This window comes from Arachis ipaensis, chromosome B06 (assembly GCF_000816755.2).
Source record: "Arachis ipaensis cultivar K30076 chromosome B06, Araip1.1, whole genome shotgun sequence".
Taxonomy (NCBI): domain Eukaryota; kingdom Viridiplantae; phylum Streptophyta; class Magnoliopsida; order Fabales; family Fabaceae; genus Arachis; species Arachis ipaensis.
Genome location: NC_029790.2, coordinates 4,984,098 through 5,002,237, shown reverse-complemented (window position 1 = coordinate 5,002,237; position 18,140 = coordinate 4,984,098). Strand labels below are relative to the sequence as shown.

Here is an 18,140-nt window from a genome sequence, read left to right as displayed (position 1 = left end):
TTTTCTTAAATTTATTATATATTCTTAAGATATGTGTTAATTAAATTTTTATTTTTATATAAAAATATTTTGATTTGAATAATTCCCTATCCATAAACATAACTACGTGACAGAGTGAGAAAACAGTGCGCGTAAGAGGCAGCGCCAACCAGATTCCTGCGCGTAACATTGACGTGCCCGTTGCCCAACTTGACTCTCTCTTCCCCCAATTAGTAACTAATCTAATCTAATTCATCACCATAACAAAATTAGCTAATTAAGCCTTAAGCAGCTTTTTCTTCTTCTTCTTTCTTTTTTTTTTGAACAAAGGTAGTGTGTTTATAATTGTTATTTTTAATAAGCAAATATGTTTGATAAAAAAAAAGCCTAACGTTTATTATTTACTTAATACACAGTTGTTAATTTTGATGTATTTGAATTTTACATAATTATATAATTAATTTATGTATTTGAATAATTTTTTAAATAATATATTTGAAAAAATTTATAAAAATATTTTATACTATATCTATAACTTCACCGATAAATAAATATAAAAATACGTAATTACTCATAAGTTATGGATGATTTCATATAAATACAAACTCTTCCTTAAAATAAAAATACTAAATATTATTTCTATAAGATATTATATATTCTACCACTTATAGAATTTGGAAAAAAACTTTAGATGTGATTTTTTTTTCACATTATAAAATAAGTATCTAGTATATTAAATACTAATAAAATTTAAAGGCAAGTAAAACAAATTTGTATATTAAAAATAAAATCATACCAAAATCCAATAATATCATAATAATAATAAGAACAATGCTATATAATCAAATAGAGAGACTCAAATCCGCAACTTCTTAAATGAATATAGAAAAATTACGTCATTTAAATTATATCTTCAACGTTACCACATATATTTTTCAAAGTTTAAATAAAAACAGAAAAAAAGCATGCACATAAACAGAAATATATATATAAATTTATTAATCATCATTTGAAGAAAAAGAAAAGAAAAGAAAAAAAAAAGCATGAACATAAACAGAGTTTGAGTTCCCGAAGGGCTCATCCTTAAACGCTCCTTGCTAAGTATGGAGTGCTGCACACCTTGTGAATTCATTAAATCTGAACTCTTCATTTATTATATTTTATTTGAATGGTCTGGATTTAAGCCTGTTAATCAGGTTAATCATTTTTTTCATAGAGACTATGTCATTTGAACTATAGTTCGTTGGCAAAGAAAGAAATACTCTTAATTATATATTAAATAGAATAATTATTTATTAGGCTCATTCTTATACAAATAAATTTTTTTTTTTAGTTTTATATCTGTAATATTTTATACCAATTAGCTTCAAAATTTAATTATTTTTTGAATAAATTAATAAAAAAAATACAAATAATTGTTTAAATATAATTGTATTTTAATTTTTCATTCTATTACGTACACGTTGAGGATAATTTGAAATAAAAAATAATGGACTTGTTGTAACTGTCATGTATTTGCTTTGACTGCGTCGTCATCTGAGAATCATGGCGCCTTCATGGAGACCAGGTTCTTCTACAGAATCAATTTTACGTTTGGAGTTAGCCAACCAGCAGCGGCGATAGACAACGTCTTTCTTTTCTATGGCAGCAATTTTTCGGGCTTTGAAGGTCAATTTATGGTAGAGGTGAAATGGGGTGGGTTCAAGAGCGTCAAAATCTGTGCCTAGACAGAACAATAGTGGAAGAATTCGATTAATTTTTTCTGAGTACTTTTCTGGTGTAAAGATAGTCCTGTGTTAAACGAGCCCTCGAAAATGGGAGAAGAGTGTAATGGAGACCATTGATGAGCTAAACCTCATCTCAAAGAGAGTGAATTTTGGTAATTCAGGCCATGGTTGTGATGTCAAACATGATGTCCCGGCCGTGTTCTTCTCGAATGGGGGCTATACCGGCAATGTGTACCACGAATTCAACGATGGAATCATTCCTTTGTACATTACCTCCCAGCATTTCAACAAGAAGGTTGTGTTTGTGATCCTTGAATATCACAATTGGTGGATCACCAAGTATGGAGACATTCTTTCTCACCTTTCGGATTATCCGGCCATCGATTTTAGAGGAGACAACAGAACTCATTGCTTCCCTGAAGCCATTGTTGGCCTTAGAATCCACGATGAGCTCACGGTGGATTCGGCTTTGATGCAAAGGAACAAGAGCATTGTTGACTTTAGAAACCTTCTTGATAAGGCCTATTGGCCGCGGATTCATGGATTGATTCAAGATGAAGAAAGGGAAGCCCAAGAAAAGTTAAGAAAACAAATGTCTTCATCCCCATCATCAGAATCAGAACCAGAATCAGAATCTCCACAGAAACAAGAGTATATAATTAAGCAAAAAGTACAAGAGAATCCATTGAAGAAACCCAAGTTGGTTATTCTCTCTAGAGACAAATCAAGAGCCATAACAAATGAAAATTCTATGGTTAAAATGGCTGAGGAAATTGGCTTTGAAGTCGAAGTCTTGAAGCCAGACAGAACAACAGAATTGGCCAAGATTTATAAGTCACTGAATGCAAGTGATGTGATGATCGGCGTCCACGGCGCAGCAATGACACATTTCTTGTTCTTGAGGCCTGGCTCAGTGTTCATTCAAGTTGTTCCTCTTGGCACAACTTGGGCTGCAGAAACATATTATGGTGAACCTGCAAGAAAACTTGGTTTGAAGTACATTGGCTATGAAATTCAGATTAGAGAGAGCTCTTTGTATGAGAAGTATGATAAGAATGATCCTGTTCTAAGGGACCCCCAAAGCATCACAAAGAAAGGTTGGGAATTCACAAAGAAGATCTATCTTGATAGCCAAAATGTTGTGTTGGATCTCAGAAGATTCAGAAAAAGGTTGCAGCATGCTTATGAGTACATAGTCTCCAAATCAAATCACAGCACAGAGTAAAATTTTCATTTTGTTCTTTTGTTTCATTTTACTTCTCTATGTTCATTCTTTGATATGTGGGAGGAAAGAAAGATTACATTTTTTTTTAGTATTGAGCATGTTGTGTACAGCAAAATACTTAAAAATGAATTACAGAATGTGTAAGTATAAGAGCAACAACTTTCCTTTTTGGTGTGAATAAATTAAGGATTTAATTTGTGAATTTAATTTTGATACATTGTCATCGTAAAGTAGTTTTACACATGCATCTAATTACATAACGCCACATAGTAAAAATAACTATTTTTCACATTAATCGCATGAATGCACGAAACACTATCTGTGCATCAAAATTAAACTCAAAACTTGAATGTATTAACGAGTTTTAGTATCTTACACAAATATTTGACTAAACTGTTCAACACTTTTTAAGTTGGTACATAATTTGGTGTACAACAATTAAACTCATAACCCTACAATTTGCTTAAATTCTATGGAGAGGTTGAAGTAGTTTGTGCAGTTTGCCCAACCAATGGTTAGGTATAGATTGAAAAGTCCCATAGCAGGTTCTTTACTTATTTATTTATTTTCTGTAAAATTTAATCCCTTGATTTTACATATAAATATATAAAACTTCTGGAATGAACTTGAGGTTGCATCATTGAGGTGTGAGGTAATTAATTGGGGAATGACATCCATGTTGCTGTGGGTCTAATTTTTTTGGTAACAACACATGTTACAATGTGACTTGAGAACTGACCCCTGCATGTTCTATTGTTCTTTATAAAAATTATTATTGCTTTTATCTTATTTATTTTTAGTGTAATAACATTTCGTTATTATGAGATGGAAAAGGATGTAGTTCTTAGTTATAGATCTAAATTTGATGAAATGAAAATGGTTGTAGTTCTCAGCTATAAATCACCCAAGTTTTATTTTGGTGGATCACACCAAAATTAATTGTATTTGTCAAGGTTTGTTGAAGTTGATATCTGAGAGCCGTTAAATGATTTAACTGATTTGACTAAATTTTTATCTAACATCTCTCAGCTATCAATTTTAGGTGAAGTCGAACTGCACCTGAGTTTTTACCGTAAATAATGATTGTATATAAATAAAAGATCTAAATAGAAGCAACTTTATTATTGGAATAATGATAGAGAGGATTGTGGCAATTCTAGTGTAAGAGTAGTGTGGGGAACGTTAACCTCGAGGGTTGTGTAGTGCATGTGAATAAACTCCATGATTGCATCTCTTATGCGAGTATGGGGAAGACATTGAAGTATTGAAGTGAAGCAAGTACAGATTCAATGGGGACCACTAACGGTTATGATTAATGGTTTATGAACCATCCATCAACCACACTGCATGTATTGTCTCAACCAACACAACCTTTGTGCCAATTCGTCAGAACAAACAGTACCTTTCAAAATTGATTCTCTCCCGTGAAAATTTTACACAAATTAGTTTAGTTTCTATTTGAAAGAGAAATTGGTGTAATGTACTAATATTGTTGGTTATTAATTATTTAAAGAGAAAGTATAGGGAGCCAATGACTTAAGCGTACAATGTGTACAACGAAAGTTTAGAAAGTATTAGAGATATGATTATTAGTGTTACATTGTCCTGTCAAGTTATGTTTTTGGGATGAGTGGTTTCAGGACATGGTATAAGAGTTCCAGATCCGAAAGGTCGTGAACCCAAAATTAACTTTTTATAACATGAGATGTTTATTATCCTGGTATCCGGATGGTTATTCTGGATAGTATAGGTGATGTTCATTTTATTCATAAACAAAAAATTTAACCTATTGTACACATTGTATACTTAGGCCATTGGCTCCATAGCACTACTCTTATTTAAAATAATTACGACTTCGCTAAGTAGACAACAAAAGACTGAACAACGAAAACAATAGGCTAAAAAAAATGTTAAGAAATGTTATATTCTAATTATATATTTGAAAGTTTTGTTAAAAAATGACTGACAAATGGAAGAGTTTAATGAATATCTATGAAATGAGTTTAAAGGACTTCTCGTTAGGTGTTAGCATGGATTTTCTTTTCACAAGTTGTAAAAGGCAACATGTTTACATATAGGTATTTCACCTATATTAAAATTTTTTATTATATTACGTGTACATTAAAATTAATCATAAATATAAAATATATGTTGAATATAAATACATATTTAAAATAAATTAAATCACACATGTATTTATATACAAATATATTGGTGACTAATTTTAGTGTACAAATAACATTTTTGTAAAATATTTTACCTAAATTTTTACCTCATTGTAAAATGTTATGTGTTGAATTTTACTATTGATTGAGAAAGTGAAGTGAAATATAAAATCTACAAAAATATCTAATTTATAATAAAAGTTAACACAGATAGATATATCAGATTGGAGTAACTGGATTATTATAACTCAACTGTATAAAAAGTAAGTTGACCGTGAGTATTTTTTTATATGAGAATTAATATTTATATTATTTTTTGTGTAATTTTTTTTGTATGATCATCTTATATTTTATTTTTTGTTAATCACATTTAATACAAAAATATATATACAAAAAACATAAAAAGGGTGATACGTATAAGAAAATAGATCCTCTCCATTTTTTTTAATAATTGAGAGAGTAAAGTGTGATCTTTTATCATTAATTTTAGAAGTGTGACCAAAAATAAATATAAAAGAGAAAGCAATTAAGGGTTAGAGATTACACTTTACACTCTCAATTTTTTTTAAGCAATCAAGAGGATCCATTCCCTATGTATAATTACATGAGAACATAACAAAAGCTGTATTTATTTATTTTTTTCTTTTTCTTTTCCAAAAATTTGTATGTGTTTTTCATGATCCTAGTTTCTTAATTACAAAAATATTTCTAAACACCAAATTTGATGAACTGAAGAGAAAAAACAAAATCCACTAAATTGGAGGCTTGGAGCTGTTGGTGTTTCTTTGAGTCAAAGCAAACACCCCAGCATTGATATTTGGCTTTTGAAGTCTTCCTAGTTCCTACCGTTTTGAGGTCTTTGCCGCTGCCGGAGGAGGTGTTCTAGCATTTCTCTCCTCATCTAAACATAACCTTGTACTTGGAATGATGAAATTGCAAAACATATTAATAGAAAAATGGCAGCTCTATAGGTTTTAACTTACATGGTACGGCTTCCCTCCAAGCGAAGATCTGCAATTCGGCCCGGATCCATGAATTCCAGTTAGTGATTGCCTCCTCTGTGTCCTTTCTACAGCTGTAACCGATGATCTTACATCATTTGCATGGCTAGCACCCTTGATTGGAGACTTTACTTCAACCAATTCTGTTGTTGGTTCCTGCAATTCACATTCAAAGATTGACACTTTTTTTTATAGAGTAGCCATAATAATAGACATCAGGAAGACTCAATTTATCATCATTACAGCTCCTAATCTCTAATTTATTATCTGTTTTGTCCTCAGCAAGTAGGTCTCTAACTTGTTCATTGTAAATCTGGACCATTTGAACATAAATGTCATATGTCACAATGTCTTTCCTGTCATTAGACATTCGAAACAAATCCTTAAGAGCAAGATAATTGATCCCCATATCCTTAGAGGTTCCACCTGATGGACCACTCTGCCAAAAGAAAAAAGAAACAAAAAAATATTAGATGGATATATATTTGGTTTCAGACATTGCTTGTTATTTCATTGGTCTGTGTCCGCGTTAATTGATATATGGAAGAACCAATGCAATGTGTATCATACTTCTTTTATCTTACCATGGTGTATGTCTTCCCAGATCCAGTTTGACCATATGCGAAAATACAAACATTATATCCATCCATCACGGATCTAATTAACGGCTGAGTGTCCTTAAAAACCTCATCTGTGTACAAAGTTAGAATAAATTTCAATAAAATGATGTAAAAGAGAGGGAAGGGGAACAAAAATTTCTGTAATCAGCATGTGGAACTCTACTTTAGCCAGCCTTTGGACCAAAAACCCGATTAAACTGAAGAGAGGGGAATTTGCAATTCCAATTCCAATTCTGTGATTCCTAATCCTCATTCGACGCAGCCATGAGCAACGATGATGGGGAGTTGTTGAACCTGGAAACTATGCTGTCAATCCCACTGAAGAAGACTGATCCGGTGGAGCTGTACCTGCCATTACGTAAGTTGGTAGCCTCAAAATACTCGGAGAGCGATGCACAAAAAGTTGAAAGCGTTCTCGAAACCCTAAATAAATGCCGCATGGACATGGTGGAGCGTAGAGGGGACCTCTCCCTTCCCATGCAACGTGACTGCCTCATCCACTACTTCAAATGTCTTTGCATGGTTGAGCCACTCTTCTCCTCTCTCTCCTCCGACGCCGATGCCGATGCCGACCCCATCATCTTTGTCTGGTACGACGCCTCCAACCCTGAGCATCAGGATGGGGTCTCCTCAGAGCGCAACGCCATCCAATTGGAGAAGGCCGCTGTTCTCTTCAACCTTGGAGCCATCTACAGCCAGATTGCTGCCGATTGCGACCGTACTTCCGACCTTGGCCGTCACCTTGCAATGGAATCCTTCAAGGTTGCCGCCAATTTCTTCTTCCAACTCTGGAAAGTTTTTGCCAAGGACGTGGTCTCCGCCACCCTCGATTTGACTCTCCCCTTCGCGGAGCTTCTGCACTACCTCTTCTCCGCTCAGGCTTCCGAACTCGAATTACAGCTACAACTCAAGAACAAGGACGCCAGTTACGCTCTCCGACAATACGGATGTGCCCGATTGTTTATCTCGGTCAGTCTTCACTCTTTAATTTTACATTTATTTTTTCATTCTGATGATGATGATGATGATGATGATGTAGGTTCGTGAGCTTTATTTTAGAGCAAGTTATGTGATACTTAGAGTTTTTAGTGTGGCTGAATGGAAATATAACTACCCTTTTGACCAAGGCCCAACCTGGAAAACTCACATTGACCAGAAGGTGAAATTCCTTGAGGCAGAGTTGACGGAGCCTCTTCTTGTGAGGCAATCATTCACCCTACACAAATCCTTGCTAGCTGAAGTATACTCATCGGTCAATTCTTGTGATGCAGAATGTGTGACTGAGATATTAGTGAGAGGGATTTGCAGGAAACCCAACCTACAACAAATATACCTTGACCTCCTCCTCTCCGAGTTCAATCCTTTCAAGATTGTCAAGGATGGAAAGCTGGTGGCTAACCCATGGGACATGCCTCCTCCTTATCCAACAAATTCCGCAATCCTCTCATCTTTGGTATCTCGGCAGTTTTCAGATGTTCTTGCATACCTTCCTTTGAAGAAGAGTGAGCCCTTGAATCTCTATGAGTCCCTGCGCAATTACTTTGTCCTCAAATACTCTGAGAGCGTGGCAAAGAAAGTAGAAGGCCTTCTCAAAATGCTACACAAATTGCGCAATGAGATGCTGCGTGATGACCTTTCTCTACCCTTCCACCGTGACTGCCTCATCCGTTATTTCAAATGCCTTTGCATGATTGAGCCTTTCTTCCCTATGAATGCCTCACCCAACCCACCTATCTTTGTTTGGTTCAATGCCATCAGCCCGCAACAGGACTCTTATCAGCATAACATCCATTTGGAGAAGGCCTCTGTTCTCTTCAACCTGGTAGCCCTCTGCACCCGCATTGCTCTCTCCTGCGATGTCGCCACCATCCAAGGCCAACGCCTTGCCATGGGCGCCTTAAATGATGCTTCAAATTGGTTCTCTCTACTGAGGTTTGAGTCTAAGAAGGCATCTGGCACGATTGACTTGTCAGAACCATACACCACTATGATAGGAAATAAGATTTCCAAGATGAAATTGAAGTTTCCTCATTCCCAATCTGATGGATCATCATTACCTGGATATCCTGTATGTAATCATCTACCTTTTCAGTTGATCTTTTCTTTAGTACAATTGATTGATGTCAATCTTTATTTATTAAATTGTTTGATTGAGATGCTGCAGGCTTCAGCTTATGTTCGGTCGACATTTGGGCTTTTAGGTGAGGATCAATTCTGGACAGCTCGATATCTTGAGGACAAGATAAAAGCCTGCCATGATGAAACGGATCCTAGTGATGTCACCGAACAATTTCTTTTAGGGTATTGTAAGTCTCACTCCCTGCTTCAAGAGGTATCTCAACCACCATGCTTGGACCTTCTCTCTGAGGTTAGCCCTGTCAAGATTAAGGATGGAAATCTTGTGGCCAATGCAAGTATGCAACCTTAGAGGGACTAAATTTGGCATTGGAGAACATGAGCTTGCAGGAGACACCACAGTAACATTACCATAGAGAAAAACTAAACAAGCTTTAGGAATTACCTTGTTTTCTTTTTTAAATTGGATGTTGGAACTTTGTTTGTTGATGCTAGAACTCTCTTTGTGAAATATTATCCTCGTAATTTTGTTTGTTGATGTATGAATATATTCCTTCTTATTCATCACCAATTTGTAGTGATTTGTATGCCTCTGATCGGATCTCGTAGCTATTGCTAGTGTTAAATAATTTCCTATTCTCTTCTACTACTCTGTTATATCCACCAGTTTTAGTTGCCATATCCTCTACTTGACTCCCTGAATTCATAAACAAGGGAATCCTTTTACAACCAATCAGAACAATGAAAGAAAACCAACTATTTGAAGTTGTAAAGTTCATGGATATTCATACCGAGTTCATTAAAAAAACTCTGAACATGTGATTGCATGTATTCAAAATCATTCTTGATTTTCAACTTTAAAAGCCTTGAGATCCTGAAAAAACACAGGATGTTACAAGCATCATCACAGTGAATTCAGAAAACCACTAAATCTTCTGTAGTATTTAATGTATGTTAGAATGGCAAGGTAGTAATGCCGGTGTAATCTATTAAATTGTTTCTACCTTAACTCGACAATAATTAAAATTCCCAGTTAGAACACAAATGATGCATCAGTTAAAGATTTACAAATGTCTACCTGAAGTTCTTTTTCTTGCATTGCTAAGAGATGCTTCTGATTGCAAATGCACTTTCTGGTGCAACCTCTATTACACTGTGAGATGCACAATGGAAGCATCAGAATCCAAGTTTAAGACATTTTATATTGAATTGGTAATAGTATCACAGTATTAATGATGTAAATGTCGATCAAAAACAATATTAGGATGAGCACATTAACGTATTAACATATACAAATATAAATATTGCAAATTTTTTTGTAAATACTACATTAGGCAATTATTCTAAATTTTCTAAATTAATATTCCACGGAAAGGTACCTTTGAACTTTCAGGCACTAATGAAGCATCTGATAATGGAGGAGTGGAAGTGCAACAATGAGGTACGCTACTTCTTTCTTTTGTAGAATCAATTGTGGTGAGGAGATAATTTAAACTAAAATCGTTACCATGTTTTCATTACGAAGAGAAGCAGCAAAGTTGGAACACAAAATCAAAAGAAACAATGTGATCGAACAAACTAACCTGCTTCTTCAGCTTTTCTTGAAGCCATGTTGAAATCATGAACCCTACTTCTAAAGCAATTCTCCATTTTCTTCTTCTGCAATGTTTCATGCAGAGAATAATAACGGAGATTTAGGGTGTCTATGAATTTTTAAAGGAAAATGTTGTCGTTGTCGTTGAATTATTATTAATATTATGGATCCCGCTAGGAAGACAATGGACTATTGAGTTACCAAGGCTCGAACTCTTGACCTTGTGAATCTAGCACTCTAATACCATGCATGATACCACTCATCCCAAAAACTTCAGATGATGGGAAAAGGTAACACTAATGATTATATCTCTAATACTCTCTAAACTTTCATTGTACACGTTGTATAAATATTCCATTAGCTCCTCGTACTCATACTTTTCCTAATATTATTATTAGTTGCGACTAGTCCAGTGATTAAGCAAAGCGTGATCATCATATCATATCATATAAAATATATCATATTCATAGTTATGGTCATAGTTATGAAGTTACAATTAAGATAAATAATACACAAATATAAATACCCAAATATATACACAAATATTTTTGTAGTTACATATAGGTATGTTATTTATATTAAAATTTTTTATTATACTAGATGTACATTAAAATTAGCCATTAGTATAAAATATGTTAGAATACAAATATACATTAAAAATAAATTAAATCATACTTATATTTATACATAAATATATTGGTGGCTAATTTTAGTATACGAATAATATTTTTGTAAAATCTTTTACCCAAATTTTTACCTCATTGTAAAATGTTGTGTGTTGAATTTTACTATTGATTGAGAAAGTAAAGTCAAACATAGAATCTACACAAATATTTACTTTATAATAAAAATTAGCACACATAGATATATTGGATTGGAGTAACTAGATTATATGGAATGAACTCAAAACCGTATAGAAAGTAAGTTGACACTTGACAGTGAGTATTTCTTATATATGAGAATTAATATTTAACTATTTTCTGTGTAATTTTTTTTGTATGATAAAAACAAATATCTTATTTTTTATTTTTCTTAATCACATTTAATACAAAAAAGATATATACAAAAAACATAAAAAGGGTGTGATTACATATAATTGCACGAGAATAGAACAAAAGCTGTATTTATTTATTTTTTCTTTTTCTTTTCCAAAAATTTGTATGTGTTTTTCATGATCCTAGTATCATAATTACAAAAATATTTCTAAACACCAAATTTGATGAACTGAAGAGAAAAAACAAAATCCACTAAGTTGGAGGCTTGGAGCTGTTGGTGTTTCTTTGAGTCAAAGCAACCACCCCAGCATTGATATTTGGCTCTTGAAGTCTTCCTACAACCACCGTTTTGAGGTCTTCACCGCTGCCGGAGGAGGTGTTCTAGCATTTCTCTCCTTCTCATCTAAACATAACCTTGTACTTAGAATGATGAAATTGCAAAACATATTAATAGAAAAATTGCAGCTCTATAGGTTTTAACTTACATGGTACCGGCTTCCCTCCTAGCGAAGATCTGCGATTCGGCCCGGATCCATGAATTCCAGTTAGTGATTGCCTCCTCTGTGTCCTTTCTACAGCTGTAACCGATGATCTTACATCATTTGCATGGCTAGCACCTTTGATTGGAGACTTTACTTCAACCAAATTCTGTTGTTGGTTCCTGCAATTCACATTCAAAGATTGACACTTTTTTTTTATAGAGTAGCCATAATAATAGACATGCTTAAAAAACAACAATGCCTGCTACACACGCGCGCGCGCACGCACGACACGCACATACCTCTTTTCAGGGCCATTAATAAGTTTTCCGATTGTTCTCAAGGATCTTCTCAAGGAACCTTTTCCATTTGTGCTACTTATTCCCTTTGTTGTCTGCATAACACTATGCACATCATTGATATCCGGCATTGTTGGTTCCGGCGTCTGAGGTAGTACAAGAGGATGAATTTTGATCCCTTCATCTACTTTTATCAGTCTCTTTTGGTAGGTCATGCTTGTAGGACTTCGCGGAGCTTTGGCCTGCGAATCTGGCCTGGACATGCCATTGCTGAAGTGTCCATAAAGCTTTGATGCAGCTTCTGGATCTTGTGGTGGACGATATTTCTGCACAAGCACAGACTCATACTGTAAAGTCTTGCTAACATCGGATGACGCACTGTCTTTCTTGATGTTGCTCTTGGAGCCTTCCAAACTCAATCTTCTCGAACGAGGTACAAACGAAGGCGATTTACATGCAGCTTTATCCTTATCCTCAGGATTCAATGATTTTTCGCCCTTCGCTGTGCTGCAATTCTCAATACTGAGTCTTCTAGAACGCAATGGAGTTTTCATGGTTGGTTTCTCTGATGGAGTGTATGGTTCTTTGGGTCTGCTGAACACTGATTTCTGAGCTTCCTTGTTTGCCAATGCCAGCTTAAGATTCTCAACCTAAACACATAAAGAGGGAAAACCGGTTTAGTTTGACTTCATTCGAGTTTCAGCAACCTATGATACTAACTCTCTTGTGGCTTAAGGTAATCATTACCTGTTCTTTAAGTTGCATAATTTCACTGGTTTCTTTGTTCATACGTGCTACCCCGAGTTCCACAGTTGAAACACGCTGAGCGAACTTTAGAGTACTCGTTGTTTCACCAAAGGAATCTGCTTCCGGACTCACATGAGCAAACATCAAAGTTTTGGCATGACCACCTAATGCAGAAAATTTCCAAGAAAAAAAAATTAAAGAAACTTTCTCTATAAGGTAAAAGAATTCAAGACAGAATCTTGTGCAATAGAATTCAAGATAGAATTCAATAGTGTGTACCTAAGGAGTCCTGCAAAAGAAGTGTGAGTTTGCTATTTCTATATGGAATATGAGAATTCTTTTGAGCTAGTGCTGTGATCACATCTCCCAAACAAGAAAGAGACTTGTTAATGAATTGTGCTTCCTTTAGTCTTTCCCCTGTGACTTCTGACTTGTCTACTCGTTCACTTCCGGCAAGGTCTACCAAATGCAGACAACTGCGAATGGTGTTACCGGATGAATCTTTTCCGTGAACATGCACGGTGAGTACACTGAATTAAACAGCCTTTATTTTATCAGTGTCTGCATTAAACATTTAAATTCAAGTTATAGGGTCTGAAAAAATTTTAAAAATTACCTGTGGGAACGACTACTCCTATTGTTCAGTGCAGTGGAACTGACAGCACGGTTGACCTCACCGAGTTTCATGAGGGTCAGAACATCAGTTGTAGATGTCACCGGACGCAATGTAGCATCAGGAAGACTTAATCCATCATCATTGCAGCTCCTAATCTCTAATTTATTATCTGTTTTGTCCTCAGCAAGTAGGTCTCTAACTTGTTCATTGTAAATCTCGACCATTTGAACATAAATGTCATATGTCATAATGTCTTTCCTGTCATTAGACATTCGAAACAAATCGTTAAGAGCGAGATAATTGATCCCCATATCCTTAGAGGTTCCACCTGATGGACCACTCTGCCAAAAGAAAGAAGAAACAAAAAATATTAGATGGATATATAATTGGTTTAAGTTTCAATATATAGTAAGCAGACATTGCTTGTTATTTCATTGGTCTGTGTCCGCGTTAATTAATATATGGAAGAACCAATGCAATGCGTATCATACTTCTTTTATCTTACCATGGTGTATGTCTTCCCAGATCCAGTTTGACCATATGCGAAAATACAAACATTATATCCATCCATCACGGATCTAATTAACGGCTGAGTGTCCTTAAAAACCTCATCTGTGTACAAAGTTAGAATAAATTTCAATAAAATGATGTAAAAGAGAGGGAAGGGCAAGGAAAATTTCTGTAATCAGCATGTGGAACTCTACCTTGGCCAGCCTTTGGACCAAAAACCCGATTGAACTGAAAAAGTTTCCTTCCATCTTTCAATGTTTTGGATGGATCTAAAATAAATAGAGAACCATCCTCCCCAATGAAATCAATAATATTCTTGGATTCAGCCTGGAATGAGGGTCTGATTCTGCAGTAAACTCGAATATTACCTATGATTTGGATTTGAAAAGTTTGACAAAATTAACTTTGGTCAATAATATATAAAGAGAAAGTGACCATTAATTAAATAAGCAATTTAAAAGTTCAACCTTTCAGATCTTGAACCATGTTAAATAATTTCCTATTCTCTTCTACTACTCTGTTATATCCACCAGCTTTAGTTGCTATATCCTCTACTTGACTCCCTGAATTCATAAACCAGTATTTCAGCTCAATAATTACATGAAAAACAAATAAACAAGGGAATCCTTTTACAACCAATCAGAACAATGAAAGAAAACCAACTATTTGAAGTTGTAATGTTCATGGCTATTCATACCGAGTTCATTAAAAAAACTCTGAACTTGTGATTGCATGTCCTCAAAATCATTCTTGATTTTCAACTTTATAGTCTTGAGATCCTGAAAAAACACAGCTTGTTACAAGCATTATCACAGTAAATGCAGAAAACCACTAAATCTTTTGTAGTATTTAATGTATGTTAGAATGGGAAGGTAGTAACGTCGGTGTAATCTATTAAATTGTTTCTACCTTAACTCAACAATAATTAAAATTTCTAGTTAGAGCAGAGCACAAATGATGCAACAGTTAAAGATTTACAAATGTCTACCTGAAGTTCTTTTTCTTGCAGTGCTAAGAGATGCTTCTGATTGCAAATGCACTTTCCAGTGCAACCTCTATTACACTGTGAGATGCACAATGGAGCATCAGAATCCAAGTTTAAGACATTTTATATTGAATTTGTAATAGTATCACAGTATTAATGATGTAAATGTTGATCAGAAACAATATTCAGGTGAGCACATTAACATATTAACATATACAAATACAAATATTGCAAAATTTTATGTAAATACTACATTAGGCAATTATTCTAAATATTCTAAATTAATATTTCACAGAAAGGTACCTTTGAACTTTCAGGCACTAATGAAACATCTGATAATGGAGGAGTGGAAGTGCAACAATGAGGTACGCTACTTCTTTCTTTTGTAGAATCATTTAGTGGCGTTGGCAGCTGTGTTTTAGTCAAGGAAATATTTTGTTAAATATCATTGCAATTGCAAAGATAGAAAATATTAACAAATAGAACATGAAAGAACTTTCTTAATATGACCAAAACAAATCTAGAGTTACAGAATTTTGATCCCCAAGGATGATTGTTTTCTACTACTTATGTATATCTCACAATTTTTAGCATTGATAAATGATCATCTCAAAGACTCAAACTAACCTCAGAGGATTTCGTCGGTAGCTTTACCCCACAAAAGTTTGTCATGATTTGCTTAAATAGTTTTACAGGATCCTACAAGCAAAGATTAAAATAATTATGAGGGAGATAAAAAAGCTCAATTGTGTTGAGGAGATAATTTAAACTAAAATCGTTACCATGTTTTCATTACGAAGAGAAGCAGCAAAGTTTCCATCCATATTTTCTTTGGCTTCCAAGATTCGATCAACCAGTAGCTTCACAAGTAATTCTACATTTTCCTCTGCATCCAATAGAGTAATTAGAAAGAATGAAATTATATGAGTATGAATGCTTTGAAATCACTTTCAATAGCAGTTTTTTTATCACTTGCAACCAAAACAATATATTTTATATCAGCACAGGATGCAAAATTAGATACCAATATATGAGCAAGACTGAGTGATCTAACCTTCTCGTTTCTGAAAATTATTCTCAACAGAATGCACTTTTTCCCCTGTGGCAGACAAATCCAATCGCTTACATGCATCGGAGGGAAACGCAGCCGCGGCTCTCGAATGAATTCTACTGGCTGACTGCATAAGTAATGGAGATCTTAAGTGCCTGTTGGAGGATCCATTCTCACTGTTTGTCTTCTTCAACTCTTGAAGTGCTTTAAGTGATAGAATGCAATCAACAACTTTTGATGCTGATCCCATATCTACACTATCCTGAAAATAATAAATAACAGACAATTTACACATGCATAAGCAAGTTTACAAAAAACAAGCTAAATTGGCATGCAGTTGGACATGCATATCAAAGATGTATAATCTTTAAATAAATTACCCTTTCAAGATCAGAAGCTTCAAAAGCTGGAAGCTTTAGTTCTTCTGCAGCATCGAGAAAGTTCCGAACGTTTTCGAAGTACTGGAAAGCCGGTAATGGCTGGGAATCCCAGGTAAATGATTGCGAAGCAACCGGATTATCCACAACCTTAAAAAACAATCACATCCAAAAAAGATGAGATAATATGCCCAATATCCATAATAACAATTATGCAAACTGCAAAACTCAAATTTCCCAATTTGAACCAATCAATTTAATACTAAAATGCAACCATATATTAGATTAGATTAGATTGAAGTACCTTAGGGACTGATCCTGGATAAATCTTGTTGATGACTTTGCAAAGAATGAGACCATTTCTCAAGCAAGAAATGAGTTCTCTCTCTGAAGGCTGTTTGGATATACCAAGAGGACCAACTTGGCTTTCTAACCACTGTGTTGCCTCATAGCGTCTCCAAGCTGCTCAATTTTTCATAACAGATAGATTCTTTCAGAATAAAACATCAATCAATAGCAAAGTGAAGAACTGGGTGCAAATTTTCATGTGTATTTTTACATATGGAATTGTACCCAAAAGCAAATGAAAAGAAGAAGGAAAAACCGTTACCACCACCAATCAAATAAACATAACAAGCATGAAACTTTGAACACAAAATCAAAAGAAACAATGTGATCGAACAAACTAACCTGCTTCTTCAGCTTTTCTTGAAGCCATGTTGAAATCATGAACCCTACTTCTTAAGCAATTCTCCATTTTCTTCTTCTGCAATGTTTCATGCAGGGAATAAAAGACTGAGACAGTGACAAAGGAAAATAGAAATGATTAAAAAACAAAAAGAAGCATTTTTCTTCAAGAACCTGAAAGTAGAAACCAAAGTTGAAGGAAAAAAATGAAAACTTTTTGACGTGGGTGTTCAGTAAAATTACAAAGAAACCATAAAAATGAAGAGAGATGATCAGATTAATGGGACAGTGTTTTTGGCTTTTGGTTCGGACTATCGTGCTTAGCTTCGGATTCCGAACCTGAGAGGTACGGAATCGTAACGTTACATTTCGCTGATTTTGAATTCAAATCAGAAGGCCACGTTATTGGGGTCAGCGAGCATTTTCAACCGTTTGTTCTGCATACTGAGTCAACTGATCTTACGGTTGGGATTTGTTTTATTGGGAAAATACTCATTCTGAAAATCAGACCATTATATTTATATTTACGAGTGTAATTTTGATGCACTGAACGTTTTATATAGCCGTACAATTATATTTATTTTTTTTTAAATAATTATTCACATAAAATATAATCAATATAAATAATAATTATTTTTACTATATAATATTATTTAATTAAATATACATATAAAATTATTTTACAATAATAATAATACATTAAAATTAAATTCATTTATACGTAGAAATGGAAATTAATAAATACTTAGAGATTTTTGTAGGTTAAATTGTTTAATAAGCTTAGTCATAAACAATTCTTTGGAATCTTTAAAGTTTTGACATGAATTTATTAATAACAGGGGGAAAATGTCTTGACTGATGATTATATTTATATATATAAGGTAAAATCAGATTTTTTTCCCCTTTCCCTCTTACAAAACTATATACTTTAAAACTTAGGAGAGTGATATTATTACTCCTATAATAATTAATAATGCTTCTTCGTGTACTTTTTGTTTTCGAAAAAT

The 18,140-nt window shown here is 34.2% G+C and overlaps 4 protein-coding genes and 1 long non-coding RNA gene across 5 annotated transcripts; 2 read left to right on the top strand and 3 right to left on the bottom strand.

The window, feature by feature from the left end:
- Window positions 1,793-3,138, top strand: LOC107645499. The gene has a single exon (XM_016349537.1). It carries the CDS (start codon window positions 1,810-1,812, stop codon window positions 2,929-2,931), a length of 1,122 nt encoding a protein of 373 aa, XP_016205023.1. The 5' UTR covers window positions 1,793-1,809; the 3' UTR covers window positions 2,932-3,138.
- LOC107646292 (kinesin-like protein KIN-14L) lies at window positions 5,622-6,984 on the bottom strand. Its single transcript, XM_021103787.1, has 3 exons — window positions 6,881-6,984; window positions 6,682-6,788; window positions 5,622-6,536 (listed from the first exon to the last, which is right to left on the bottom strand). Exons 2-3 carry the CDS (start codon window positions 6,745-6,747, stop codon window positions 6,267-6,269), a joined length of 336 nt encoding a protein of 111 aa, XP_020959446.1. The 5' UTR covers window positions 6,748-6,788; window positions 6,881-6,984; the 3' UTR covers window positions 5,622-6,266.
- On the top strand, window positions 6,956-9,333 carry LOC107645498. The gene is made up of 3 exons (XM_016349536.2): window positions 6,956-7,686; window positions 7,757-8,785; window positions 8,882-9,333. Exons 1-3 carry the CDS (start codon window positions 6,982-6,984, stop codon window positions 9,143-9,145), a joined length of 1,998 nt encoding a protein of 665 aa, XP_016205022.1. The 5' UTR covers window positions 6,956-6,981; the 3' UTR covers window positions 9,146-9,333.
- LOC110263111 lies at window positions 9,258-10,450 on the bottom strand. Its single transcript, XR_002348174.1, has 4 exons — window positions 10,173-10,450; window positions 9,872-9,946; window positions 9,585-9,667; window positions 9,258-9,490 (listed from the first exon to the last, which is right to left on the bottom strand). It is a non-coding gene; the product is annotated as an uncharacterized LOC110263111 (long non-coding RNA).
- LOC107645497 (kinesin-like protein KIN-14L) lies at window positions 11,497-17,398 on the bottom strand. The gene is made up of 19 exons (XM_021103786.1): window positions 17,308-17,398; window positions 17,137-17,212; window positions 16,751-16,908; window positions 16,450-16,596; window positions 16,073-16,331; window positions 15,801-15,904; window positions 15,646-15,717; window positions 15,322-15,429; window positions 15,022-15,096; window positions 14,731-14,812; window positions 14,501-14,596; window positions 14,228-14,401; window positions 14,029-14,135; window positions 13,524-13,864; window positions 13,187-13,437; window positions 12,908-13,071; window positions 12,164-12,810; window positions 11,868-12,043; window positions 11,497-11,785 (listed from the first exon to the last, which is right to left on the bottom strand). The coding sequence occupies exons 2-19, from the start codon at window positions 17,201-17,203 to the stop codon at window positions 11,718-11,720; spliced, it is 3,096 nt and encodes a 1,031-aa protein (XP_020959445.1). The 5' UTR covers window positions 17,204-17,212; window positions 17,308-17,398; the 3' UTR covers window positions 11,497-11,717.